We start from the raw sequence: 23,713 nt of genomic DNA on the forward strand, positions 1-23,713 counted from the left end.
ACACATAAAGTCATATAACAAACAGTACCTACCTAAGCAGCTAGTAATTCACTGCTGTATACGGTGAGGGTTTTGGCACCAGAAAAGTGAGGGTATGACCTCTCCAAGGTATGTTTGAGGGGAAGGTTTCTATTGTAGGTGTGAGGGCGAGTACAGCCAGAGGCATCTCAAGAATCCAGAGCAGGGAAAGAAAGTAGTAGACTGCACGTGGTCGGCAGACTGGACCAGGTCAGGGGAGGAGGGAGCAAGAGGGGTGATAAAGATGAAAGAGAGCAAAAAGAGCACATGGCCAAAATGGCAGGGTTATATAGGAATAAGAGTCCCATGAACTGGAAAGTTTAGGGTAGGGAGCAGAGTGGGAAGAGCCAGGGTGTCAGCACATATGCTAATAGGTGCCACAGACAGCCATTAGTCCCAAACTTTTGACCCCGGTAAGTGTGTAAAATGCACCCTACACAAAACTCATTGACCATAAATATTTTATATGAACTAAGTTCATTATTTCTTCATGTAATTGGTGACTATAAAATTTAATGAGTTTGTTATACTTTAAATATTAAGTATCTTAATATTAAGAGTCTACAAAATATTAAAGCAGGATAGATTTTATTGACAACATAAGCATAATATCTGAATATTAACATAATAGAGTTTAGGCACATTTCACATACCTTATGGGCAGGTACCAGATTTACTAAAACTGTATCTAAGAGCTCCTGAGATACTGTATCACCTTCACAAATGATAGAGCTCATGAGGTCCACCATATGCATATGAACTTTCTGATTGTGGCCATTGCTGAAATTCAAAACAGTTATTTCAAATGTAACTGAGATAGATAGGATACTAGTAAACATACTTTATAAAAATGGTAAGATTAAAACTATATTACTGTCAAACTTCTTTCTCTTTGTTCTTACAGTAACAAAAATTTATTTTTAAAACCATATTACTAAGCCCGCACACACCTTTAATTCCAGTACCTGGAAGACAGAGGCAGGTGGATCTCTGAGTTTGAGGTCAACCTGGTCTACAGAAAGAGTTTCAGGACAGCCGAGGTTACACAGAGAAACCTGTTTCAAAAAAATCTAAATCAAGGGAGAAAAAAAACTATACTAAATTACGTGCCCCTAATTTTAGCTATCTCACAACCAAAGTAGTTAAATGAAAAGCAATCTCAGGTTCATATTAAATTTAGACAAAGTATTTTAAAATCTTTTAAATTTTATTTCAAACAACCACATATATAAAAAGTCAATAAAAGCCAGGAGTGGTGGTGTACACCTTTAATTCTAGCATTTGGGAGGCAGAAGCAAGCTGATCTCTGTGAGTTCGAGGCCAGCCTAATCTATACAGAGTTCCAGGATAGCTAGGACTACACAGTCTGCCACAACAACAAAAAAAATCAATATAATATGTAAACAAGTAATAACACCAAAAATTAGTCTCATTTGCTCTTCTAACCAATAAATACATAACAATAAGTTCTATCCATTTAGAACTATATATAGAATAAATGTAAATTAATTTATAACCTTAAGCCAATATTTATCACAACAGCGTATGAGGATTCACTGTAAACCAAAAATCTTTACAATTAAGAAGTATTACTCATTTGAAAATAAACTTACTTTATAACTGAGAATAAGGTCCTGTATAGTTGAGTAAAGATTTCATTGCTATCTTCTAACTCAAAACATATATTATATGACTTAACCCACGCAATGTTCTAAAAGAAAGAAGTAAAAAAGAAAAAAGGCAAATGTTTTAGTTGCTAAAAATATACAAGAAAATAAATAAAATGTAAATATCATCTAAAGTTATAATACATTGCTTACCTCAAGTAAATAAAAATACCTATTGAATTGAGGGCTCTTTGTATCTTCTAGTCCCTTTAATTGCCTTGTAATAAACATAAATATATCCTTTAAAAAAAAAACAAAGTTTTGCTTAAATTATGAATGCTAAATGGAAATACACATTACACTGGGAGGACTACCTATAGTTAATCACCAACCTTGTAAATATCTAAGGATAAATTGTAAACAACACAAAGAGAAAAGCAGAACTTTTTACAGTATAACTTTACATAAAGATCTTACAAAGGAATACAATGTATAAAAATCTTGATACACCTATTATTCTTCACAGGAAATCATTACATAGACCACATGTTAGTGTACAGAAAGAAAATGTTCAACATCCAGCAAATTAAAACAATAGGCTTAAAAAGTGAGCCAAAGAATATTCATATTATTAAAATAAAGGTGTTGCAATAACTGAGAGCTGAGGACTCTCTTGAAAAAGCACAACACATGAAACAACACAATTATGTAGCAAGAAAACAATTTAGGAAACAAACTCCCAAAACAAAATTACAAAGTAGCAATAAAACACATCACACACAGAAGCTTAGACATTTAAGAAAGAGAAATGGAATTCAGTTTATCTAGCTTCTTAACCATCATTACATTAGAGTCATTTTCTTTCCTGAATAATTTCTCAATCTCTACCTATTCTTTATTTTAGACTTTTTTTTATTAAATATTTTTCAGTGTACATACCTGGTCTTTAAAGACAGACAAAAAAGTCACTTTCAGTTAAATTTTCCTGAGTTTCAGTCTTTGAAAACTGTGAAAAAACTTAATAAAAAAAAACTAATAGTAAAAACTAATTCCCCAAAGGAATTTTGCTAACAATCAATAAGAAAAATGTCTCCTCTTTTAAAAGGCAAAAAAAAAAAATTGTTTATTATAAATACAGTATTCTGCATGAATGCAACCTGTAGGCCAGAAGAGGACACCAGATCTCATTACAGATGGTTACAGATGGCTGTGAGCCACACTGTGGTTGCTGGGAATTGAACTCAGGACCTCTAACAGAGCAGTCAAAGGTCAGAGCTCTTAACCACTGAGCCTAAAAGCAAAAATACTACATATATGGAAATGACTGAGTAATATGTCAAGAAAAACACTTTCTAAAACATTCATCCTTTGAAAATGGCTGCTTTCATAGTAGAAATATATAAAATATAATCTCCATGGATGAGCTTTTCAAACAATCTTTATTGTCTGAAAGAGAGTACTTAGCATACTAGACCGATCAAAAGCTGGAAACAATTGTCAGTTCATTCATAGCAAGCCAAATATCTAATCAGGGTTTCCTCGTAAGAGTAACAAACTGAGACTGAATGGTAAAAATGGAGGCTGACAATTTTCTCTTATTCAATACTAACCAATGTGGCACTAATGTAGACAAAAATATGGCCTTGAAGATAATTATAATAAAAACTATCCCATAAATACTTAGAAAGCTTCCTTAAAAACACAGTGACTTTTCAGTTCTATCCCCAAAACAGAAAAGGGGGTATGTAAAATGAGACCAAAAGATTGATTCTAGAGACAGAGAAGCAGGCAGATAGACTTTTTAATGTTTCAGACAGTCGACACAGACCTTTATCTCATCTATTGGATACCCTTCTCATAACTGCCCTGATAAAAAGAACAGATCTTTTGTAACACCTTCTCATCATGCCTAAGCCTAGAGCTAGGTTCCTGTCAACACTGGCTGAGAAGCCCACACAAAAGGTGAATAAGCTGCACAGCAGTAGTCTTTATACTTCCTGTTGAGAGAATGTCAACTAAACATCTGGTGAGGAAGAGCCCTGACTTACACGAAACGAATATATCATTCTCTAAACCACTTACATATCATGTAATTCAGTGAAAAGTAAAGTGAAGCAAACTGTCTGCAACTTTTTCTTACAATGGATGATAATCTTACTAAGGAAAGTCATTTTCTGACCAATAGCTTCTAAAATCATTTACTACAATATTTGTCACATAGTCACTTGTTATCTTTTGTACAGTTCTCATTCAGGTTTCTAGTTAGGTAATATCTTTTAAACAATGCACATAGTCTTCATTATAAATGTTCAAAAAGAAATTACTTAATCTCATTCAATTTAATAGAAAAAAAGTGTCAATGCAGCAGTGCGCCCCATCAGTACTTGCCTTTAGTTTATCAGGAGATGTGTAAGGAGCCTCGGGAGCATAAATCCTGAAAATATCAGCAAGGCAGCATGCTACCAGTAAACGAACGTCTTTATCAGGATGCTTGAGGAAAAAGTCAGAAGCAAGATGTAAAGCTAGGTTCAGGTAAAGTTCCTTTTCCTCTTCAGAGTCCTGATCCATGTCCATGAAAGTTTTTACAACCATCTATACACAAAAAAATCATCAAATAGTCAGATGTTTCCTGTAAGCAGTCATGTCGAAAAAAAAATCATAGCACTTACAAAAAAGTTCACTCAAAATACACTTTCATCAGAAAATAATAAAATGAGATCCTTCTACAAGAAAAGGGTAAACAATTTTAAAAATATAACTAAAATATTTTTAACCAAGCATGATAGCACATGCCTGTAATCCCAAGACTCAGAAAGATAAGGCAGAAGAATCGCGATTTCAAGTTTAGTTTGAGCTACAAAGCAAAACTCCATCTCAAAAAAACTCATTAAATGCTTAATTTTAAAGCAACAGTTCTCAACCTATCTAATGCTGTGACCCTTTAATACAGTTCCTCATGTTGTGGACCCCAACCATAAATTTATTTTATTGCTACTTCGTAACTGTAATTTTTCAACTGTTATGAATCATAATGTAAATATCTGTGTTTTCCAAGAATCTTAGGCAACCCATAAAAGGATCATTTGACCCACAAAGGGGTCACAACCCACAGTTTGAGAATCACTAGTTTAAAGTAAGTATTTGTCATTTGTCCACATCTCTGTAGACCAGGCTTTAAGTTTAAAATTCCCCCTCTGCAGTGGCTATTATTCAGGGTCTGTAGCTGTGGAGACTTGTTTCACTTGCACAGTGTAGGAAGAGCTCTATGGCACTTAAAATCACAGCCCTTTCTTCTCTTCCTAATAGTTCTAGTCCATGAGAATCCCGGTACGAAAATTTCAGTTTCTATCTGTTCTGGTTAATCTTAACATCAACTTGGCTGGATTTGGAATCACACAAAGATACACCTCTGGCAGTGTCAATCAGACTGTTTCCAGAAAGGGTTAAATGAAGACATATGACTCACTGCTGAATGTGGGTCCCTGACTGGATGAAAAGGAAAAGCATTGAAGAGCCATATTCATCTCTCAGCTTCCTTACTATGGATGCACTGTGACCAACTGCCTCACCTTCCTGTTATCAGGCCTTCCCTTGCCATAACAGACTGTACCCTCAAACTGTGAGCCCAACCAAAGTTCTTTTCCTAAAATCGCTGTTGTTCAGTATTTTGCCATAGCAACAATGTATTATTAGCCATTGAACTACTTCAGATGTGATTTTTCTATTTCAGTCTACCCAAAAGACTATAAAATGCAGATTCAAGAAAGAATGTCTGGGGTTTAACAATCTGAGCATGTACTGTTCTTCAGAGGTCCCATATTCAGTTGCCAGCACCCACATCAGGTAGCTCCCAATCACCTGTAACTCCAGAGCCTAAGGATCCAAAACCCTCTTCTGGACAATGTGGGCACTACATTTGTATGTGTGCTCATACCCAGCTTAGAGACACACATAATTTAAAAATTTTTTTTAAAAAACACTCTTTTTAAAGGATGTCAAAGATGTATTCCTAAGAAAAATGCATCCTTTACTTACCATGAAGTGACTAAGTACAGTATACAAAAAATATTTCTAGGTCACAGTAAAACAAAATACAATATGGACATCTCATTGTTTCAACAAGATAACCCATGTATACGTTACATAGAAATAAGTTGCAAGAAACAGATCTGTCTTCATATGTATTTTTATAGAAGGGAAATTAAAAGCAAATTGAGAATTTATAGTTTAAATTCTGTAACACTTTTTCTAATTTTAGTATTTTGTAGAAATGATTAGTTAAAGCTGTCCTATCCTTACTTCAACTAAAACTCAACAAAATGTATTACTTCTTCAAATGAGAATGAAGAAAACTGAAGAACCTGAAAAAAACATGACATTTCACTCTCATGCTGACAAAAGGTAACCATACAGCATCCACTAGGTGGTGCTACACATTCTAAATGTTGAACAGGGCCCACAGAGCATCAAAGCCTGTGGTTTCTCCACTTGCTGGAGGCCCGAAGTTCCAAAGTAAGAAATAAATACTTTATTCACACTGAACACATGGAACAGCCACAGGGACAACGCTGCTAGCAACCTCTCTGCTCTGCCATGCCTGATGCCAAATCCGACAAAACCAAAATAGACAAAATGCACTATTCTCAAGACATGAGCTCTCAACATCTTTGGGCCTAGAAAAAGTCAAAAGAGGGGATAAAGAGTTAGGTACAGAGTTAATTATTTTCCCTTAGAATCTCTTCATATAAGAATGGAAAACAAAGTGCATTTTGAATAAAATGTTATAGGAAAACTCAGAAATCATGTAAGAACAAAACCTATATGTTAACAAATTATAATTCATAAAGCTTATTATATGTATTTGTAAATAGCAAAGAGTATCATTATCCAAAATTAAATCTATTTTCTATTTCTCAGAGGAGGAGAATGCTAAAAGTCATAGCAGTTGTAAGTACAAAAAATGATGGAACTGTGTGCTAGCCGGCTTGCTGATGCTGTAAACAGCTGACAGTAAAAAAACACATAATACAACACTGAACATGAAGACAATGAAACAATCAAATTTGTTCCAAGCCCAGATAAAAGGAATTTTCCCTACTGTATACTCAAATAGTGTTGCAAATCCCATTAACAACAATCACTAATCCCAGCATTCAGGAATCTTAGGCAAGATTATAAATTCAAGGCCATCTTGGGTTCCATATGGAGTTCTAGGCCAGCCTGTGCTACACAGCAAGAATGGCCTTAAAAAAATAATAAAAAAAGACAAAAGGGGTTGGGGATTTAGCTCAGTGGTAGAGCGCTTGCCTAGCAAGCGCAAGGCCCTGGGTTCGGTCCTCAGCTTCAGGGAAAAAAAAGAATGGCCTTAAGAGGAGGAAAAGAGGCCCTCAGTTATAACTCAGATGAGACCTCTAATTTTAAATATATCTGAGAAAATAGTATGCATAAAAGTTACTGTTAGCCAGCTTGTATGTGTATGCCTTCAAAGCATTTTTTCCACAAACATGATAGATATTTACCTATCATTTCTGGGATACATCTGAGAAAATAAATGTACTGGTTTCACAAAAACTCAACAAGTCAAGAAAAGACAACTATATAGAAAAGTAAACACATCCTACATAAAAAGAGTTGAGCTTGGCTCTACTGAATGAGACAGACACAGTTCCTAATCAGACTGAACTTGTCGGGTGGATGGGTACCTTATCTGCGACAAAGTACCTTCTCCTTCACGTAATAAGCCTCTGACAGCTGCACTCTAATAGCTTAAGGAAAAGTAAACAATATCCAGACCTCAAGTGTAGCTTATAGTAGTATTAACATCACGTACATACATACACATACACCACACAGCAGCCTAATATACTACTGTTCTGTAAGGCTTCTGACCCTTCAGTGATGCAAAGTTTTCCAACACTGACAAAAAAAATAGCAGATCAGTAAACATTACAGAATGTACATGTTGAAATATTACATATAACTCACTAATAAGTACCAGTTAAAAGAAATGGTAAGTATAATTTTATGTTTTCCATTAGTTGAAAAAAATGAGTATTATAATACTATAGCAGACAAGACAAAAGTCTAAATAACACACACATAAAAGGAAAAAAGTGCTCAAGTGTAAGAATAATCTTGAGCAACTGGTCAACCAGGTTCACATGTACTTTGTCTGTTAATGCTACTTTAAACATTTTAATAGTCACAGGGGCCATTTTAAAAAAAAAAAGGTGAAGAATTATTCAAATATAATCTAAAGAAACCCTTGTTAGAGGAATACCTCATACAAGGTAACAGCCCGTCTTGGTCTGTTGTGTGCCAGAAGCAGAGATAGACACTAACAGTCAAGCTCTGACTACTCTAAAAATAATGCACCAGGAGGTAAACCTATAGCCAAGGACTCCTATAAATATCTACAAGTTCTTTCCTATACCTGAAGAGTTGGGGCACGGGAGGGGATGACAGTGTGCATCAAACAGGAAGAAAGAGAAGATAACTTGATAATGGACAGTATAAAAATATCATGGAATATGTGTCAATCACTCTCCCAGTAGCAGTGGGGTCCCCACTGTTCTGTACCTGACCTATTCCCACAAACTCTTTCTGTACCATTTGAAGTCTTTAAAATAGTTTTCCCCTTGCAAAGCAAGTTACATGGCCCTACATGAAGATCCCCAAAGGAAAGCCTCACTGCCCCGCTGTCTGAACTATACATGTTCACTCACCTTTAAGCGCCTCACCATCTCCTCTTTAGAGATTTTATCTGAGATTTCTTTGACACCAGGAGGGTAAGTAATCTTCCCATCGTTGGTCCTTGTCTTTGAATGAGCCATGATGGAAATGTCCGTATCCCTAAAGCAAGAAAATTATTAGATACAAACTAAAAATATGCATGTACTATAATAAATATAAAAGAAAAGTTCTTATCCAACAATTTGTAATAGCCTCTTAATTCAGAGTAATTTAGTCATCTAAATGAAAACTAATGAAAATTTTCCAAAATTACTGAAAACAAATTTACTTATTCTATTTCCATTAGGAGCAAGCTATATAATTTGCACTAACTCTCCCCAACAAAACACACAAAATAGAAAAAATAACCAAAATAAATAAATGTTTAAATTGGGAAATGGGGGTGAGTATGATCAAAATAAGTTGTAAGAAATTCTCCAAGGAAACAAATATATTAATAAAAAATAAGGGGGCTGGAGAGATGGCTCAGAGGTTAAGAGCACTGACTGCTCTTCCGGAGGTCCTGAGTTCAATTCCCAGCAACCACATGGTGGCTCACAACCATCTATAATGAGATCTGGTGTCCTCTTCTGGCTTGAGGGCATACATGGAGGCCGAACACTGTGTACATAATAAATAAATCTAAAAAAAAAAATAAAAAATAAAGTATCATAAATGATGCTGATAAAAAAATCTAGGATAAAAACAAGAACCCAGAGAATTAAACACTATAGCTTTCTATGTATCTGATCTCTGAAGTTATCTGCCACCACTGACAAAACCAGGATTCAGTTTCTGTGCTCACATTGGACAAAAGGGATAGAATATGTACCTATCCAAAAAAAAAAAAATCTCCTGAGATTAATGTGGACTTCTATCCTAGCCCCGCACACACCACCCAAAGAGGGTACCCAGATATCAATCTGTGCCCTACAGAAGCCAGAGAAGGTAAAAAGAGTGAAATAGTAACAGACAAATCCAGAGCATCACAAAGGGAAACTAAAATACACACAGAAAGAGCAAGTCTACCTTATGACTCACAGAAGACTGAACAGTCCACATAACTGCACAAGTATTGTAAGACAGCAATTGGCAAATTCAAGAAGCAAAAGACAATAAATTCAAAATAAAAGGGATAATAAATCAAGAAAATAAAATTTCAACATACTCGGCAGGTCATACTTATATATGCTTGTGCATACATATAAATACATGTGTGTGTATGTAACAAAAAAAGAAAAAGGATATGTGAAGTGGGAACATACGAGAGGTCCTAGAGGGTAGCTGGAGGAAGAAAAATAGGGAAAAGTAATGTAATTCTATTTCAGTTAAAAACATTTTCAAAAAGAAAATAAAATCTCAAAACCAACACACTACCTTAAAAACAAGAGCATCTGAAAATAGGTATTTCTCAGTAGCAACAATATAAGCCAGGGTACAATAAAAATCTCATCTTCAATATGCAAACCCAAAGTTTAAATATAAGGAATGTGATTGTCAAGAATATGTGAAATAAGTACATATTAGCCAAGCAAAATTTGATAGCTGTCTGTATGAGCATATGTGTAAGTAAACTCAGAACACTGTTTAGCACGTGTTAAACCTTTGTGCATATATGATCCATGTGATCAAGTGAAGAGTAACATAAAGGAGACAGAAGCAAGTGGATCTCTTGTGACTTTTAGGCCCATTTGTGTGAGGTTTAAAATGCAGAAAAGAGGATGTTCTAAGTAAAATATCAGAAAAATATTCCCTAGAAAGCCAAGCAAAAGAAAGCACATGATCTAAATATCACACACACACACACAAACGCACGCACACACGCATGCACTTACACATGGGTCCAGGGTCCACTTGTTTGTATGTGCTCAAAAGAAAAAACCACACATGTCTAGTGTAAGGCAATCAACACCAAGTGTCTATCAACCATAGGATAAGTAAACTGTGGTCTATTCATACAACAAAAACACAACTATGGAGTCAATCAACTATTGCTCTGTTAGAATAATAATGTAGATTAGCATTGGGGTTAACTGAAGGATATCAAACACGAAACCCCACAGAGTACATGCTTATATGAAAATTCTAAACCAGACAAACCTCTACAATGTTTAAAGCAGTAGTCAAGTCAGAAAAAAAAAATCGGTACAATATACCTATCTGAAAAAACTTGCAAAAGGACACTATAAAAATACAATCATACTGAATGGTGGGGGGGGGGGACGACTTTACAAGTCAGGCAGAAGGCTGATGCAAAAGAAACTTCTATGAGTAAACAAGGATGACCTCAGCTAAGACTCCTAGCAGCAGTGGATGCATAACTTGAAGTGGCCATCCCCATGATCAGATTGCTGACTACCCTGGTTGTCATCAGAGTGCCTTCATCCAGTGACTGATGGAGGCAGATACAGAGACCCATGGCCAAACACTGGGCAGAGCTTATGGAGTCCTGTTGAGGAGGAGAGAGAAATCGTAGGACCAGGAAGGTCAGGGATATCGCAGGAAAAGCCATAAAAACAGCTAGCCTGGTTCATGTGAACCAACAACCAGAGAGTGCTGTGGGATAATGCTTTTGTACACTGTAAAGATTTGTCACTCATATTGGTTTAATAAAACGCTGATTGGCCAGGAGCCAGGCAGAAAGTATAGGCAGAGCAACGAGACTAGGAGAATTCTGGGAAGAGGAAAGGCAGAGATGCAATCTCAGTCAGGCACAGAGGAAATAAGACAAGAATGTCTCACTGATGAAAGGCACTAAGCCACTTAGCTAAACATAGACAAGAATTATGGGCTAAGTTATTATAGGTAATAAGGAGCCTGAGCTAATAGGCCAATCTGTTTATAATTAACATAGGCCTCTGTGTGCTTCTTTGGGAGTGCCCCTTGAAACAAACAGCATATTCATCAGAGGCCTAGGCTAAGTCACTCCAGGGGAGCATTCCTAAATGTAGCAGCAAACTTCACAACTGTCCACAAATAGACCAAGCTACACAACTGTCACATGTATGCAGAGAGTCTAGGCTGGTCCCATGCAGGCTCCCTTGAAGCATAAGTTTTTTGTTGTGTCTCGTTCCACAGCCATTCACTCTTGTCATGTGTATGGTGTAGGCATGGATGTGAAGAGGCTAATCTGTCAGAGACATTACTGGTTGTACAGCCATAGTAACATAATTCAAGCACTTTCTTATTAAAATGAAAAAACAAGTATTTAACCCAGAGTCAGTAATCACACTATCAGATATTTTCTAAGAAAAATAGAAAACTTAACATTTACAGAAAATATCCCCAAATTGAAACCAATCCAAATGACTTTTAATGGGTAAAAACTGATATTAAAAGAATACTAATCCACGCAGTAATTTAACAGTCACTATGCACAAAGTAAAGGATTATATACATTATATGGCTTCCTTATTCAACAGTCTCAAAATGATAAAAAAAAAAAAACTAGAAAAAGACAGCCGATGAGCAGCTTTAAAAACAAGGGGGGAGAAGTGAGGAAACAAGAGACAACCCCCCTCCTCACTGCAACTATGAGTCATTAAAACTCTACAGCAGTGGTTCTCAACCTGTAGGTCATGATCCCTTTAGGGGTCACCTAAGAACATCAAAAACCACAGATATCTACATTACAATTCATAACAGTAGCAAAACTACAGTTTAAAAAGTAGCAATGAAAATAGATTGGTTGGGGGTTCACAACAACATGAGGAATTGTATTAAGGGAAGCATCAGGAAGGTTGAGAACCAATGCTTTATAGGTTTCAAGCATACAGAACTACACAAATATTGCAAACAATATTGAGCAAAAATTTAAGAATAAGGGACTCAGAACCATGGTTCAGGAGTTAATACATTAGCTGCTCTTCTACAGGACTCAAGTTCAACTCCTGGCACCCACAGAACAGTTAACGTCAGCACAGATGAGCTGTTCAAGTGTGACAGCACAGAATGCGCAAATCCGTGAATTCAAATTACCATACACCTACTTTTTGCATAATATCTCAGCAGTAACTATTAGAGAAATGAGTTAAAATGGATCTCAGAGTCTACCAAAAGAAACACATAACCCTAAATAACTAAACCACAGTAGACTTTGAAATCATCATAATGGAAACAGCAAACATGGAGCCTGGGGAAAGGATTTAAGCATTAGCATTTCTATAAAGGTATGGAGAGGATTGTATAAACAATAAGAAAAAAACTGGCAAGGTTCAGAATTCATCTCTGAAGGGAAGAAAGGGGAAGGACGTAACACACAGAAAATGTAGCTACAAGAAAAGAGAACTAAAAAAAGAAAAGATAAGCTGGGCAGTGTGCGCACTTGGGAGGCAGAGGCAGGCGGATCTCTGTGAGTTCGAGGCCAGCCTGGTCTACAAGAGCTAGTTCCAGGACAGGCTCCAAAGCTACAGAGAAACCCTGTCCCGAATAAAAAAAATAAAAAATAAATAAAAAAAAGATATGAGCCAACAATGGGGCAGGTTTCTGAGTTGGCATTGAGTCTTATAAGCAGAGTGTAAAAGGCTGTGAATACACACAGGCTATTCCTAGAGTGAGACACACCAGTCCCTATCTACTAAACAACTCCACGAAAGTTGTAAGTGTACATGTTCTTTCCCTGACCTCCACTTGCAGAGCTGTGCTCCTCCACCTAATACCTAGCCACATTCTGAGTCTGTACAAATGGCATTTATACATTACACTCACTATATTTCTTTCTCCCCTAGATTATTAACTCCTTAAGACAAGCAGAGTATCATTTATGCTACTGTTACTAGCTATGATAGGCATTATTAGCAGTAAGTACTCAGAAAATACTTGCTGAATGAATGACATCTATTTTTGAGAAATTGTAGTTATAATAAACAGTGCAGACTAGACAGGGGAAGAAACCAAATAGAACAGTTTTCACAATCTTCCTAACGCTGAAACCCTTTAATACAGCTCTCCTCATGTTATGGCTACCCCCAACTAAAAAATTATTTTTGTTATGTTGCTACTTCATATCTGTCATTTTGCTACTGTTATGAACTATAATGAAAATATCTGTGTTTTTTGATGGTCTTAGGCATCTCATGTGAAAGGCTCATTTGACTCCCAAATGATTCACAAACCATAGATTGAGAACAGCTGAAACAGAAGGAGACCAGTTAGGAAACTGATGAAGGAAGAAATACAGGCAATGGCTAAAATAAAGAAAACTGACTCAAAGAGTTAGAAATAATTATAACAGAAAATGAGATTACTATAAAATTCAAAGTATGTGTTCCTGAAAAGCTGATTATTTAAATATTAACTGAGAATTCACCTGGTGCAATATACTAGGTACTAAAGATACAATAATGAGCAACTGAAGAGATTGTTCCACATGAAGGATGCTTGCTGCTTAAGCATAAGGACTGAAATCTTGATTCCCTAGCACCTGCATAAAAGGCTGGGCACAGTAGCATAACCTGTAGCTCAGCATTAGGAAGGACACACAGATCCAGGGGCTGGATGGCCAGACAATCTAGCCTAAATAGTGAGCTTCAGGTTCAACAGGAACCTAATGGAAAATTGCATAAAGAACAATAGAGGAACATATCCAACATCAGCTCTGGCTTTAAGAACGTACAGGTGAACACACACTCACAAGTATAATGATAAGCAAATATAAAAAATGTATGCCCTGATTATAACAGAGATGGTAGAAACTATAGAACAGTTCTTGAGGAAAATTAAGTTTCATCTAAAAGGCAGCTCTATTTTACTATTTAAAATCTAAACTTTAGATTCTAAAGTTTTATTTAAAAAAAAAGTAAGACCATACAATGTTTTGATAACATCTACTGTTTATGCTATGCAAATTTAATTTTTAATAAAGAAAATGTGAGGCAGGAGATGGAAACATGGCCCAGCACTAAAGAGCACTGACTGTTCTAAAGAACGTGAGTTTTGATTCCCAGCACCCACATGGAGGCTCACAACCATCTTTAACTCCAGTTCCAAGGGATCCATTTCTGGCCTCTGCAAGCGCTGCACATATGTGATGCAGGCAAAACACCCATACACATAAAAAAAAAAAAAGTTAATGTGAGATTGAGGAAACAGCTCGAGTAGTAAAGTGTTACATAAGCATGAGGACCTGAGTTTACCCCCAGAACCTATTATGAAAAGGCAATGTAGGGAAGGGATGGAAAGATCCCTGAGATTTGCAGCCAAAAAAAAAAAGAGGCGGGGGTGGCATCCTGAAAAACAATACCAAAAGCTGACCTCCATATGTACCTGAACACACACAATCACAAACACATCTGCATAAACACACATACCTACACACAGGAAGGGAGAGAGTGAGGAAGGGATGGAGGGATGACAGGCATGTGAACTCCAGCACAGTGCAGACACAGGCCAAGTTCAGTCTTGTCTATGTAACAAACTCCAGGCCAGTCAAGAGTAAGACTATCTCAAAAGAGGGGGTTAGAGAGTATAAGAAGAACTGAGATTCCAAGACTGAACACTGAGGAAATAAATATGATGGGGAAGAAATCAGGAAAGAAAGTCAAGGGGCATAACAAATACGAATGCATCAGGACAATAGAGATGTCTGAAGATGGAGGGTAGCAATTACACAAAATGACCTCAGCAAATAATTCCTCGAACGTGGATGATATTTTTTAAAAATGTTCCTGAGCGATAAAACCAAATCACAAGATAAATAAAAAGGTGAAAAGGAAGCAGAAAGGAAGCAGGGCAGAAAAGGGATGTAGGAAATGGGATCTACACCTTTTGGGAGAAAACCGAGACAGACACGCTCCTCCCAGACTGACACACCCAGGGGATCTGCTAGGGTTCATCCCAACAAAATCTCAACTATTCCCTTAATAAATATAAAACAAGATTGAAGAGTAACTGCTTTAAAAAAATTATATAAAAACGAACCTATTTTATGTTAGTGTTAGACTCTACTTTATATACAATGTACACTAGGAAACAAAGTACTAATTTATTAACTTCCACTTCAAAAAGTGTAATTTTTTTGATTGTTCGATACAGGATTTTTCTGTAGCTTTGGAAAAATACAAATTTTAACTGTAGGTGACGGTACATGCCTATGACCCTAGTACTTGGGAAATGGAAAATGGAGGATTAGTGCTCTAGGCTACATAGTGAGACTCTATCTCCAAAAGTTTAACAATAAATTAGTAAAAACTAAACTTTCACAAACTTTAGACCCTAGACAACAAAGAAGATCCTCAGAGATGCATACATGGACCAACATAGGAGAAGAAAAAAAAAAAGAATATCTCGCCGGGCGGTGGTGGCACATGCCTTTAATCCCAGCACTTGGGAGGCAGAGGCAGGTGGATCTCTAGGAGTTCGAGGCCAGCCTGGTCTACAAGAGCTAGTTCCAGGACAGACACCAAAGCAGCAGCAGCAGCAGCAGCAGCAGCAGCAGCAGCAGCAGCAGCAGCAGCAGCAGCAGCAGCAGCAGCAGCAGCAGAAGAAGAAGAAGAAGAAGAAGAAGAAGAAGAAGAAGAAGAAGAAGAAGAAGAAGAAGAAGAAGAAGAAGAAGAAGAAGAAGAAGAAGCAGCAGAAGCAGAAGCAGAAGCAGAAGCAGAAGCAGAAGCAGAAGCAGAAGCAGAAGCAGAAGCAGAAGCAGAAGCAGAAGCAGAAGCAGAAGCAGAAGCAGAAGCAGAAGAAGCAGAAGAAGCAGAAGAAGCAGAAGAAGCAGAAGAAGCAGAAGAAGCAGAAGAAGCAGAAGAAGCAGAAGAAGCAGAAGAAGCAGAAGAAGCAGAAGAAGCAGAAGAAGCAGAAGAAGCAGAAGAAGCAGAAGAAGCAGAAGCAGAAGCAGAAGAAGAAGCAGAAGCAGAAGCAGAAGCAGAAGCAGAAGCAGAAGCAGAAGCAGAAGCAGAAGCAGAAGCAGAAGCAGAAGAAGAAGAAGAAGAAGAAGAAGAAGAAGAAGAAGAAGAAGAAGAAGAAGAAGAAGAAGAAGAAGCAGAAGCAGAAGCAGCAGCAGAAGCAGCAGAAGCAGCAGAAGCAGCAGAAGCAGCAGCAGCAGCAGCAGCAGCAGCAGCAGCAGCAGCAGCAGAAGCAGCAGAAGCAGAAGCAGCAGAAGCAGCAGAAGCAGCAGAAGAAGCAGCAGCAGCAGCAGCAGCAGCAGCAGCAGCAGCAGCAGCAGCAGAAGAAGAAGAAGAAGAAGAAGAAGAAGAAGAAGAAGAAGAAGAAGAAGAAGAAGAAGAAGAAGAAGAAGAAGAACTCCTGAGTAAATTGGAAGCATGGGGGTCACAGGAGAGGGTAGAAAGGGAGGGAAACGGGAAAAAATGTATAGCTCAATTTAAAAAAAAAACTCTTATCTTGAGAGTTGGTTCAGTGGGTAATAACACTTGTTGCTCTTGCTGGGTTGCATTCCCTGCGCCCATGTGGTGGCTCACAACCTTGAGTAGCTCCAGTTCCAAGGGACCCTACACCCTCTTCTAGCCTTCTTGAGCACTGCAAGCATGTGGTGCACATACATAAATACCAGAAAAACATTCATACATTTTTTTTTCAATTGTGCTGGAAAGATGGCTCAGGGGGTAAGAGTACTGGCTGCTCAGCCAGGCGGTAGTGGTGCACACCTTTTATCCCAGCACTCGGGAGGAAGAGGCAGATGGATCTCTGTGAGTTTGAGAACAGCCTGGTCTACAAGAGCTAGCTCCAGAACAGGCTCCAAAGCTACAGAAAAACCCTATCTCGAAAAACCAAAAAAGAAAAAAAAAAGAGTACTGGCTGCTCTTACACAGGTCTTGGGTTCATTTCTTAGCACCTACATAGTGGCCTGTAACTCCAGTTCCAGGGAATCTGATGCCTGATGCCCTCTTCTGACCTCTGCAAGTACTGCACACAGGTTGTACACATACCTATATACAGGCAAAACACTAACACACATAAAACAAAAATAAATTAAGTATAAAAAATTTCAACTGAAGCGGGGTGATGGTGGCGCAGGCCTTTCATCCCAGCACTTGGGAAGCAGAGGCAGGCGGATCTCTGTGAGTTCGAGACCAGCCTGGTCTACAGAGCTAGTTCCAGGACAGGCTCCAAAACCACAAAGAAACCCTGTCTCAAAAAAACCAAAAAAAAAAAAAATTTTTTTCAACTGAATTTATTTTTCACAAATTTATAGTAAAAAAAAAAAATAACCTAGGATTATTTTAGTGAGTGATTTGAAACTTTCAGAAAGCACTTCAATTTAAAAATTATATGTATGTTGTTGCATTTGGTATAAACAATAGATGCAAGGAAATAATCTACATACTATAATCTTTTTTTTTTTTTTTGGTTTTTCGAGACAGGGTTTCTCTGTGGCTTTGGAGCCTGTCCTGGAACTAGCTCTGTAGACCAGGCTGGTCTTGAACTCACAGAGATCCGCCTGCCTCTGCCTCCCGAGTGCTGGGATTAAAGGCGTGCGCCACCACCGCCCGGCCTACATACTATAATCTTTGCAGAACTCAGTTATTTAAAAGAAACTACATTTTATTTTTAAAGCCAGGTGTGGTAGCAAACACATTTAATCCCAGAACTGTGGAAGTAGAGGCAGGAGGATCTCTGTGAGTTCTGGGTTAGCCAGGGATACATAATGAAACCCTGTCTCAACACAGAGATATTCCCCAAAAAAGAAAGAAATGTGTATTGTTTCTAAAAAGTAGTTTTATTAATATTTTGAAAATGTCATACAATGCATTTTGGTCATGTCCACATCTTTCCCCTTCACCTCTTAATCCAGCCAAGTTTGAGTTTGTGGTTTTTGTTAGTTTTGTCTTTTCTTTTTTTGAATTCCTGGAGTCCAATGTGTGCTGCCCAACAACTCAGAATAGTGGAAACTGCCCTCAGTGTAGCTGACCTACTGGGGTAATACCATTAAGAAAACTGACTCTTTTCTTTCCCAACAGCTATCAAATGCCACTAGCTCCTCAGCTAGTAATGAGATTTTGTGCCCATCTCAATTGCTGTGAGTTCATATATGCAATAGCCCCCAAGGTGTACAAAAGAACAAAACAAAACAAAAAAAATAGTTTCCTTCAAGTATAGCTGGGGCTATAAAACTCTTTTCTGTCCCCTTTTCCTCAAAGATCCCTGAGCCTTAGAACTAGGAGTGTGATAGGTATCTATTCATTCCATTTAGGGTTGAGTACTCTACCATCTAAAAGAAACATATGTTGAAATCACAGCGATGGTCCTGGAGAAGGGTAAAAATCAATTTAAGAATTATTTAGGTTTTTGAGATGGGGTTTCTCTGTGTAGCCCTGGCTGTCCTGGAACTAGCTCTTGTAGACCAGGCTGGCCTCGAACTCACAGAGATCCGCCTGTCTCTGCCTCCCGAGTGCTGGGATTGAAGGCATGTGCCACCAATGCCCAGCAATCATTCATTCTTGACTCAAAAGATATATAAGATCTTTCCATTGGAATTGGATGAAACAGAAAAATAGCAATGAGAGAAATCACTACTCCTCTCAAAAATAAAACAAGCTTATCTTTAAGATGATCTAGTTAGAAATGAATCATGGTATTTCCGTGATTTTCCTTAATGATTCATAATGTCTCGGTAAGTTCACTGTCACTGAATCAGAACAAGCTACTACTAGAATCCCTACATGCCCATGTTTACTGAAGCTGCTCTTTCTCCTGGGAGTTCACCTTTAAGGCAGAATTAGGACAACTATAGAGTTTATAAAGACTCCAAACTGCAGTGTTCCCCAAGATGGAACCAGCAGGTGGCACATTCATTAAAAGATAATCCATACAGCAATTAAACAGAATGAGAAATTAGGCTTATTCTTGTCAAGAACAATGGAAAAATCTACAAGAGAAACTCTTAACAGTGGGGGGAGACAAATAAATGAAGCTATTCTCCTTTAAATGCATAACCTTACAGCAACATTTATTTATATTCCAACGGTTTAAACAAAAAATGGTATTTCCACAGTGTGCAATAACTTAGCTAGCATCAAATTCAAACGTTGTCAAAACTCCTTAATATTTCTAATGACAGTGTTAACAGCCCTTGTGTATTGAAAGAGGATTGTTTCTCAGTATCAGTTGTATGTGTAAGCCCTATCTGATGAAAAGAGAAAAATCACCACTGATGGAGGAGGGTCATATGTCTATTGGTTAATAAAGAAACTGCCTTGGCCCTTTTGATAGGACAGCAGCTTAGATAGGCAGAGTAGACAGAACAAACAGAATGCTGGGAGAAAGAAGCCGAGTCAGGTAGTCACCATGATTCTCCCACCCAACACAGACTCAGGTTAAGATCTTCCCTGGTAAGCCACCTCGTGATGCTACACACATTATTAGAAATGGGTTAAAGCAAGATGTGAGAGTTAGCTAAAACTAATGGGCCAAGCAGTGTTTAAAAGAATACAGTTTCCGTGTAATTATTTTGGGTGTAAAGCTAGCCAGGTGGCAGGACACAGCCCCTACTACATACCACTACAACACATCTGGTTTTAATCAATTAAATTGTCTTTGGTACAAATATGCTCCTTTAATGATTATTCTTATGTGTGTCAATAAAATATAGTACAGTTGTTCCCTCTGTATTGGTGCACATTTGTGGCTCAATTAAATATGGAACAAGAATGTTCTGTTTTACTTCTGTGCTTTGTGGAGACTTACCATTATTCTCGAAGCAATACAGCTTGAACAACTCTTTACCTAATGCATTCACTGGATTAGGAAACAAAGTCATCTAGATAAGATGCCAAAAATAAAAGAAAATGTGGGGAGTCTATGTGAACATAATTTGGTCATTTTATGTATGGGACTTGAACACTTGTAGATTCTGGAACCAATTCAACAGACACTGGGAAATAACCACAGTTTCCAGTAGTTCTTTTACAAAACACAGCATTTTTTTTGTTTTGTTTTGTTCTGTTTTGTTTTTCGAGTTAGAGTTTCGCTGTAGCTCTGGAGCCTGTCCTGGAATTAGCTCTTGTAGACCAGGCTGGCCTTGAACTCACAGAGATTTGCCTATTTCTGGCTTCCACATGCTGGGATTAAAGATGTGCGCCACCACTGCCCAGCTAAACAGATCAATTTTTGAGTTCATGTTTTGTTAATGTTATTTAAAAAAAAAAAGACATGGTCAAATCTTGTATTCATCTTCTTTAAAAAGTCAAGCACGGTGACTTTTGCCTTTGATATCAGCAGTAGATGGATTTACATTGAGTTTGAGGCCAGCCAGATCTACATAGTGAGCTCCAGAACAACCAAGAGTACATAATGGGACTTTAAAAAAAAAAAAAAAAAGGTTCCATTAAGTCTCTTTACAAGTAGCATGTTTTATATAAATAGTAGTAACTGTTCTCATTTATTGAAAGCCTTTTTATTTCTCTAGTCAGCAGTCAACTCAATGTCCATTACAACAGAATAAAATTATTGAACCTCTCTACTATCAGATCTCAGGCAGACATTCTTGCACCTCTTCTCTTTATAGACTACTTCACTGATAATATGGAAGCTCAAACAAGAACTTCCACAGCCTCCCATCACTAAATAAAATGTCTAGATATATTTGCACCTATCTTCTACTGTCCCTAGGAAGGAAAAACTAACCCACTGTGGCACACAGACCTCAGGCTCTGCAGCTGAGAGCTTCACCCCATTAGTTCTCTTGTCTGTTCACCATGTATCATACCTTACCTACTATATCTTTTCAGTATTTAAAGACTATTCTTGGACAGAAGGCAGGCAGGTATTCACAGAAGGAAAGGTAAATAGCACACGTGCTTAGACTACATTTCTCATACTAATCCAATACAGCTTCTCAGTAAAACTAAAATCACTAAATTCAACACTAAAATCAGTTGTAATGTTTTCATCATGATCATTGTGGCAGACTGCAGAAAGGTCAACAATTTCCCTGCATCTCCAAGCATGCAATGTGGCTTGCTTTCTCCATCAAGAAGTACAGATGAACTAGGGGCATAGCTCAATGGAGTACCCGTCTACCATGACCAAGGCCTTTGGGTTTGATCCATAGCACCACCAAGTTAAGAAAGGTTTCTAGCCTTCAATCTGAACCTGACCTGACCAGAAAATGACAAGCTCAATAAGGTCCTGGATGTTTGAGCAAGCCTACAATATCCCTTTGTAATTATCCATTTGTTAAATGAGAAAAGAGAGCCAGGCATGGTGACATATACCTGTATCCAGAGAAGGTAGACAAAATAGGAAGTTCAAGGTCACCCTCAGCTACGTTTTGTCAGACAAGTTTGCGGACAGTTTGTTGGCTATATGAAACCCCATTTCAAAATATCAAAATTAAAAACCATACAAAGAAAGAAACCAGTTAATCCAAATATGGTCATCAAGAAGTCAGCCTTAGCCAAACCACCAAGTAATCACATATACATACTTGGAGAAGCCTCACACGAACCAGCAGAGCCACCCTGATCGTCCACATCCATCCAAATACAAATTGTCAATTTGTAGAACTAGAACTGGGAATTATGTCATGGGTGATTTGTTACACAGTGAAAGCTAAATAAATGCCACAGGTTTTTATGTTACTAAACCAAATGAAATGCCTTCTGACCCTTACCTACTCCCCTTTAACAATATGACAAGAGTTGACCAGAGTTTCCTTCTTGAGACAATACTTTCCTTAAATCTCTAGTACTTTTACTTTTTACTGAGTTTTTTTCTCCTACTCTACTAGTCACAGTTATCCCTCTTACTTCCTTCCCTTCCACCCAACCTTTTTGTATGGCAGTTTTCTCTGAAATTGAAACAGTCTGAGATTGAAACATTCCAGCTCCCAGGGAAGCACCTTAACACAAAAGGTAAGCAACTCCAATTAGCTTCAGTAAGTCCATGAAACTGATTAGATTCACTAGGCCTCTCCCTCCCACAATAAGTCAGACAAGACAAGCTTCAAAAACAAACAAACCGAAAAAAAAAAAAAAAGAACAGCTGCCTGAAAGAAGCAGAAAATAGCCAAACTGCATAGAAGAGGTCCAGATCAACTGAACCACTGGAAAGGATACTCCTCAACATATTGATAGTTGCCTGCAGGCTGTGCAGTAGCTCTAGGTTCCCAGTTTTTATGAGTTGTCACCCATGTTGAGTGGGTTTTGGTGATACAGTTGTCTTTGGGTGATTTCTGGTCCTCTAATCCCTCACCTTCAGTTCTGTAAGTAACCCCAATAAAACTCATTGGTTCACCAATGTGGACTTGGATGGTATCCATATTTGATCTGTTGTGGGTTCCCTTACCTGGGGTGATTAGATAGATATATATGTTGAGTCTCTCCAGGAGACTGTCACGCAACACCTCTAAATATCAACAGTCTACCAGTGCTTAATTTATCTACTCTATTCTTCTTGACTACACAGATTTCTCTTCCATGGTGACAAGCTTTGTTATTAAACCCTCAAAACAATGAAGAAAACATACCAAGTTATCTTTTCTGAACATACAGTCCATGCATACAACAGCCTCCTTAATATGACATTTGGATCATCAACGACACAGAGAAATTGAGAGACCTGAACTAAATCAAGTCTCCAAATTTCCTCCCACTCCACAAACCTCTCATTCTTTTGTCTTCTGTCTCAGCATTACATTTATGCACTTACTTCTAGCTCCCAGAAAACTAGAAACAGTCCTTGACAACTTCTTTTTCAATATTGAAAGTTAATAATCAAGTCCTATAAATGCTATCTGCAAAGCAAATTAAACCCACTACCCTTAGTTAGCCATCACTTCATCACAAACTAATCTGAGCTACCTCCAATTCATTATTCACACAGCAGCTAGGAAGACCTTTTTTTTAAAAAAAATATTTTATTTATTATGTATACAATATTCTGTCTGTGTGTATGTCTGCGGGCCGGAAGAGGGCACCAGACCTCATTACAGATGGTTGTGAGCCACCATGTGGTTGCCGGGAATTGAACTCAGGACCTTTGGAAGAGCAGGCAATGCTCTTAACCACTGAGCCATCTTTCCAGCCCCCTAGGAAGACCTTAATATGCCAACGTCTTCTTATCACTGTCTTATTGAAATTTTTAGACAGTTCGGTTACTAGAATATGATCAAAATATACCAATATGAACACTTTCTCATTATGCTTCAGTCATGTGTCTATCCTTTAAAGGTGTCAAACCAAGACCTTTCTGTCTGGGGATATGCTATCCTGATGCATGAGAAACTTCTCATAGGTCTTCATGCCCGGCTAGCACTGACTTGATGTGGGAGGTGATGTATGCTGTGAATGTTTTATTGCCATTGGTTAATAAAGAAGCTGCTTTCAACACATTTCCTGAAACCCAACAATCTTCTCTTCCAATAGAAGAATTACATTCAAAAATATTTTTATCAGAAAAAGCAG

At 37.7% G+C, this 23,713-nt stretch overlaps 1 protein-coding gene across 6 annotated transcripts in view; it reads right to left on the bottom strand.

Moving 5' to 3' along the window:
• Pds5b (PDS5 cohesin associated factor B) overlaps nt 1-23,713 on the bottom strand; it is a 151,842-nt gene that overhangs the window by 92,224 nt on the left and 35,905 nt on the right. For all 6 annotated transcript variants that reach the window (XM_075971459.1, XM_075971441.1, XM_075971432.1 and 3 more), the window contains exons 2-6: nt 8,351-8,477; nt 4,014-4,217; nt 1,839-1,925; nt 1,632-1,729; nt 672-798 (exon numbers count right to left, since the gene is read on the bottom strand). In XM_075971459.1, the coding sequence (XP_075827574.1) occupies nt 672-798; nt 1,632-1,729; nt 1,839-1,925; nt 4,014-4,217; nt 8,351-8,458 (624 nt within the window). In that variant the 5' untranslated portion in view covers nt 8,459-8,477. The remainder of the gene's footprint in view (nt 1-671; nt 799-1,631; nt 1,730-1,838; nt 1,926-4,013; nt 4,218-8,350; nt 8,478-23,713) is intronic.

Source organism: Microtus pennsylvanicus, chromosome 1 (assembly GCF_037038515.1).
Source record: "Microtus pennsylvanicus isolate mMicPen1 chromosome 1, mMicPen1.hap1, whole genome shotgun sequence".
NCBI lineage: Eukaryota > Metazoa > Chordata > Mammalia > Rodentia > Cricetidae > Microtus > Microtus pennsylvanicus.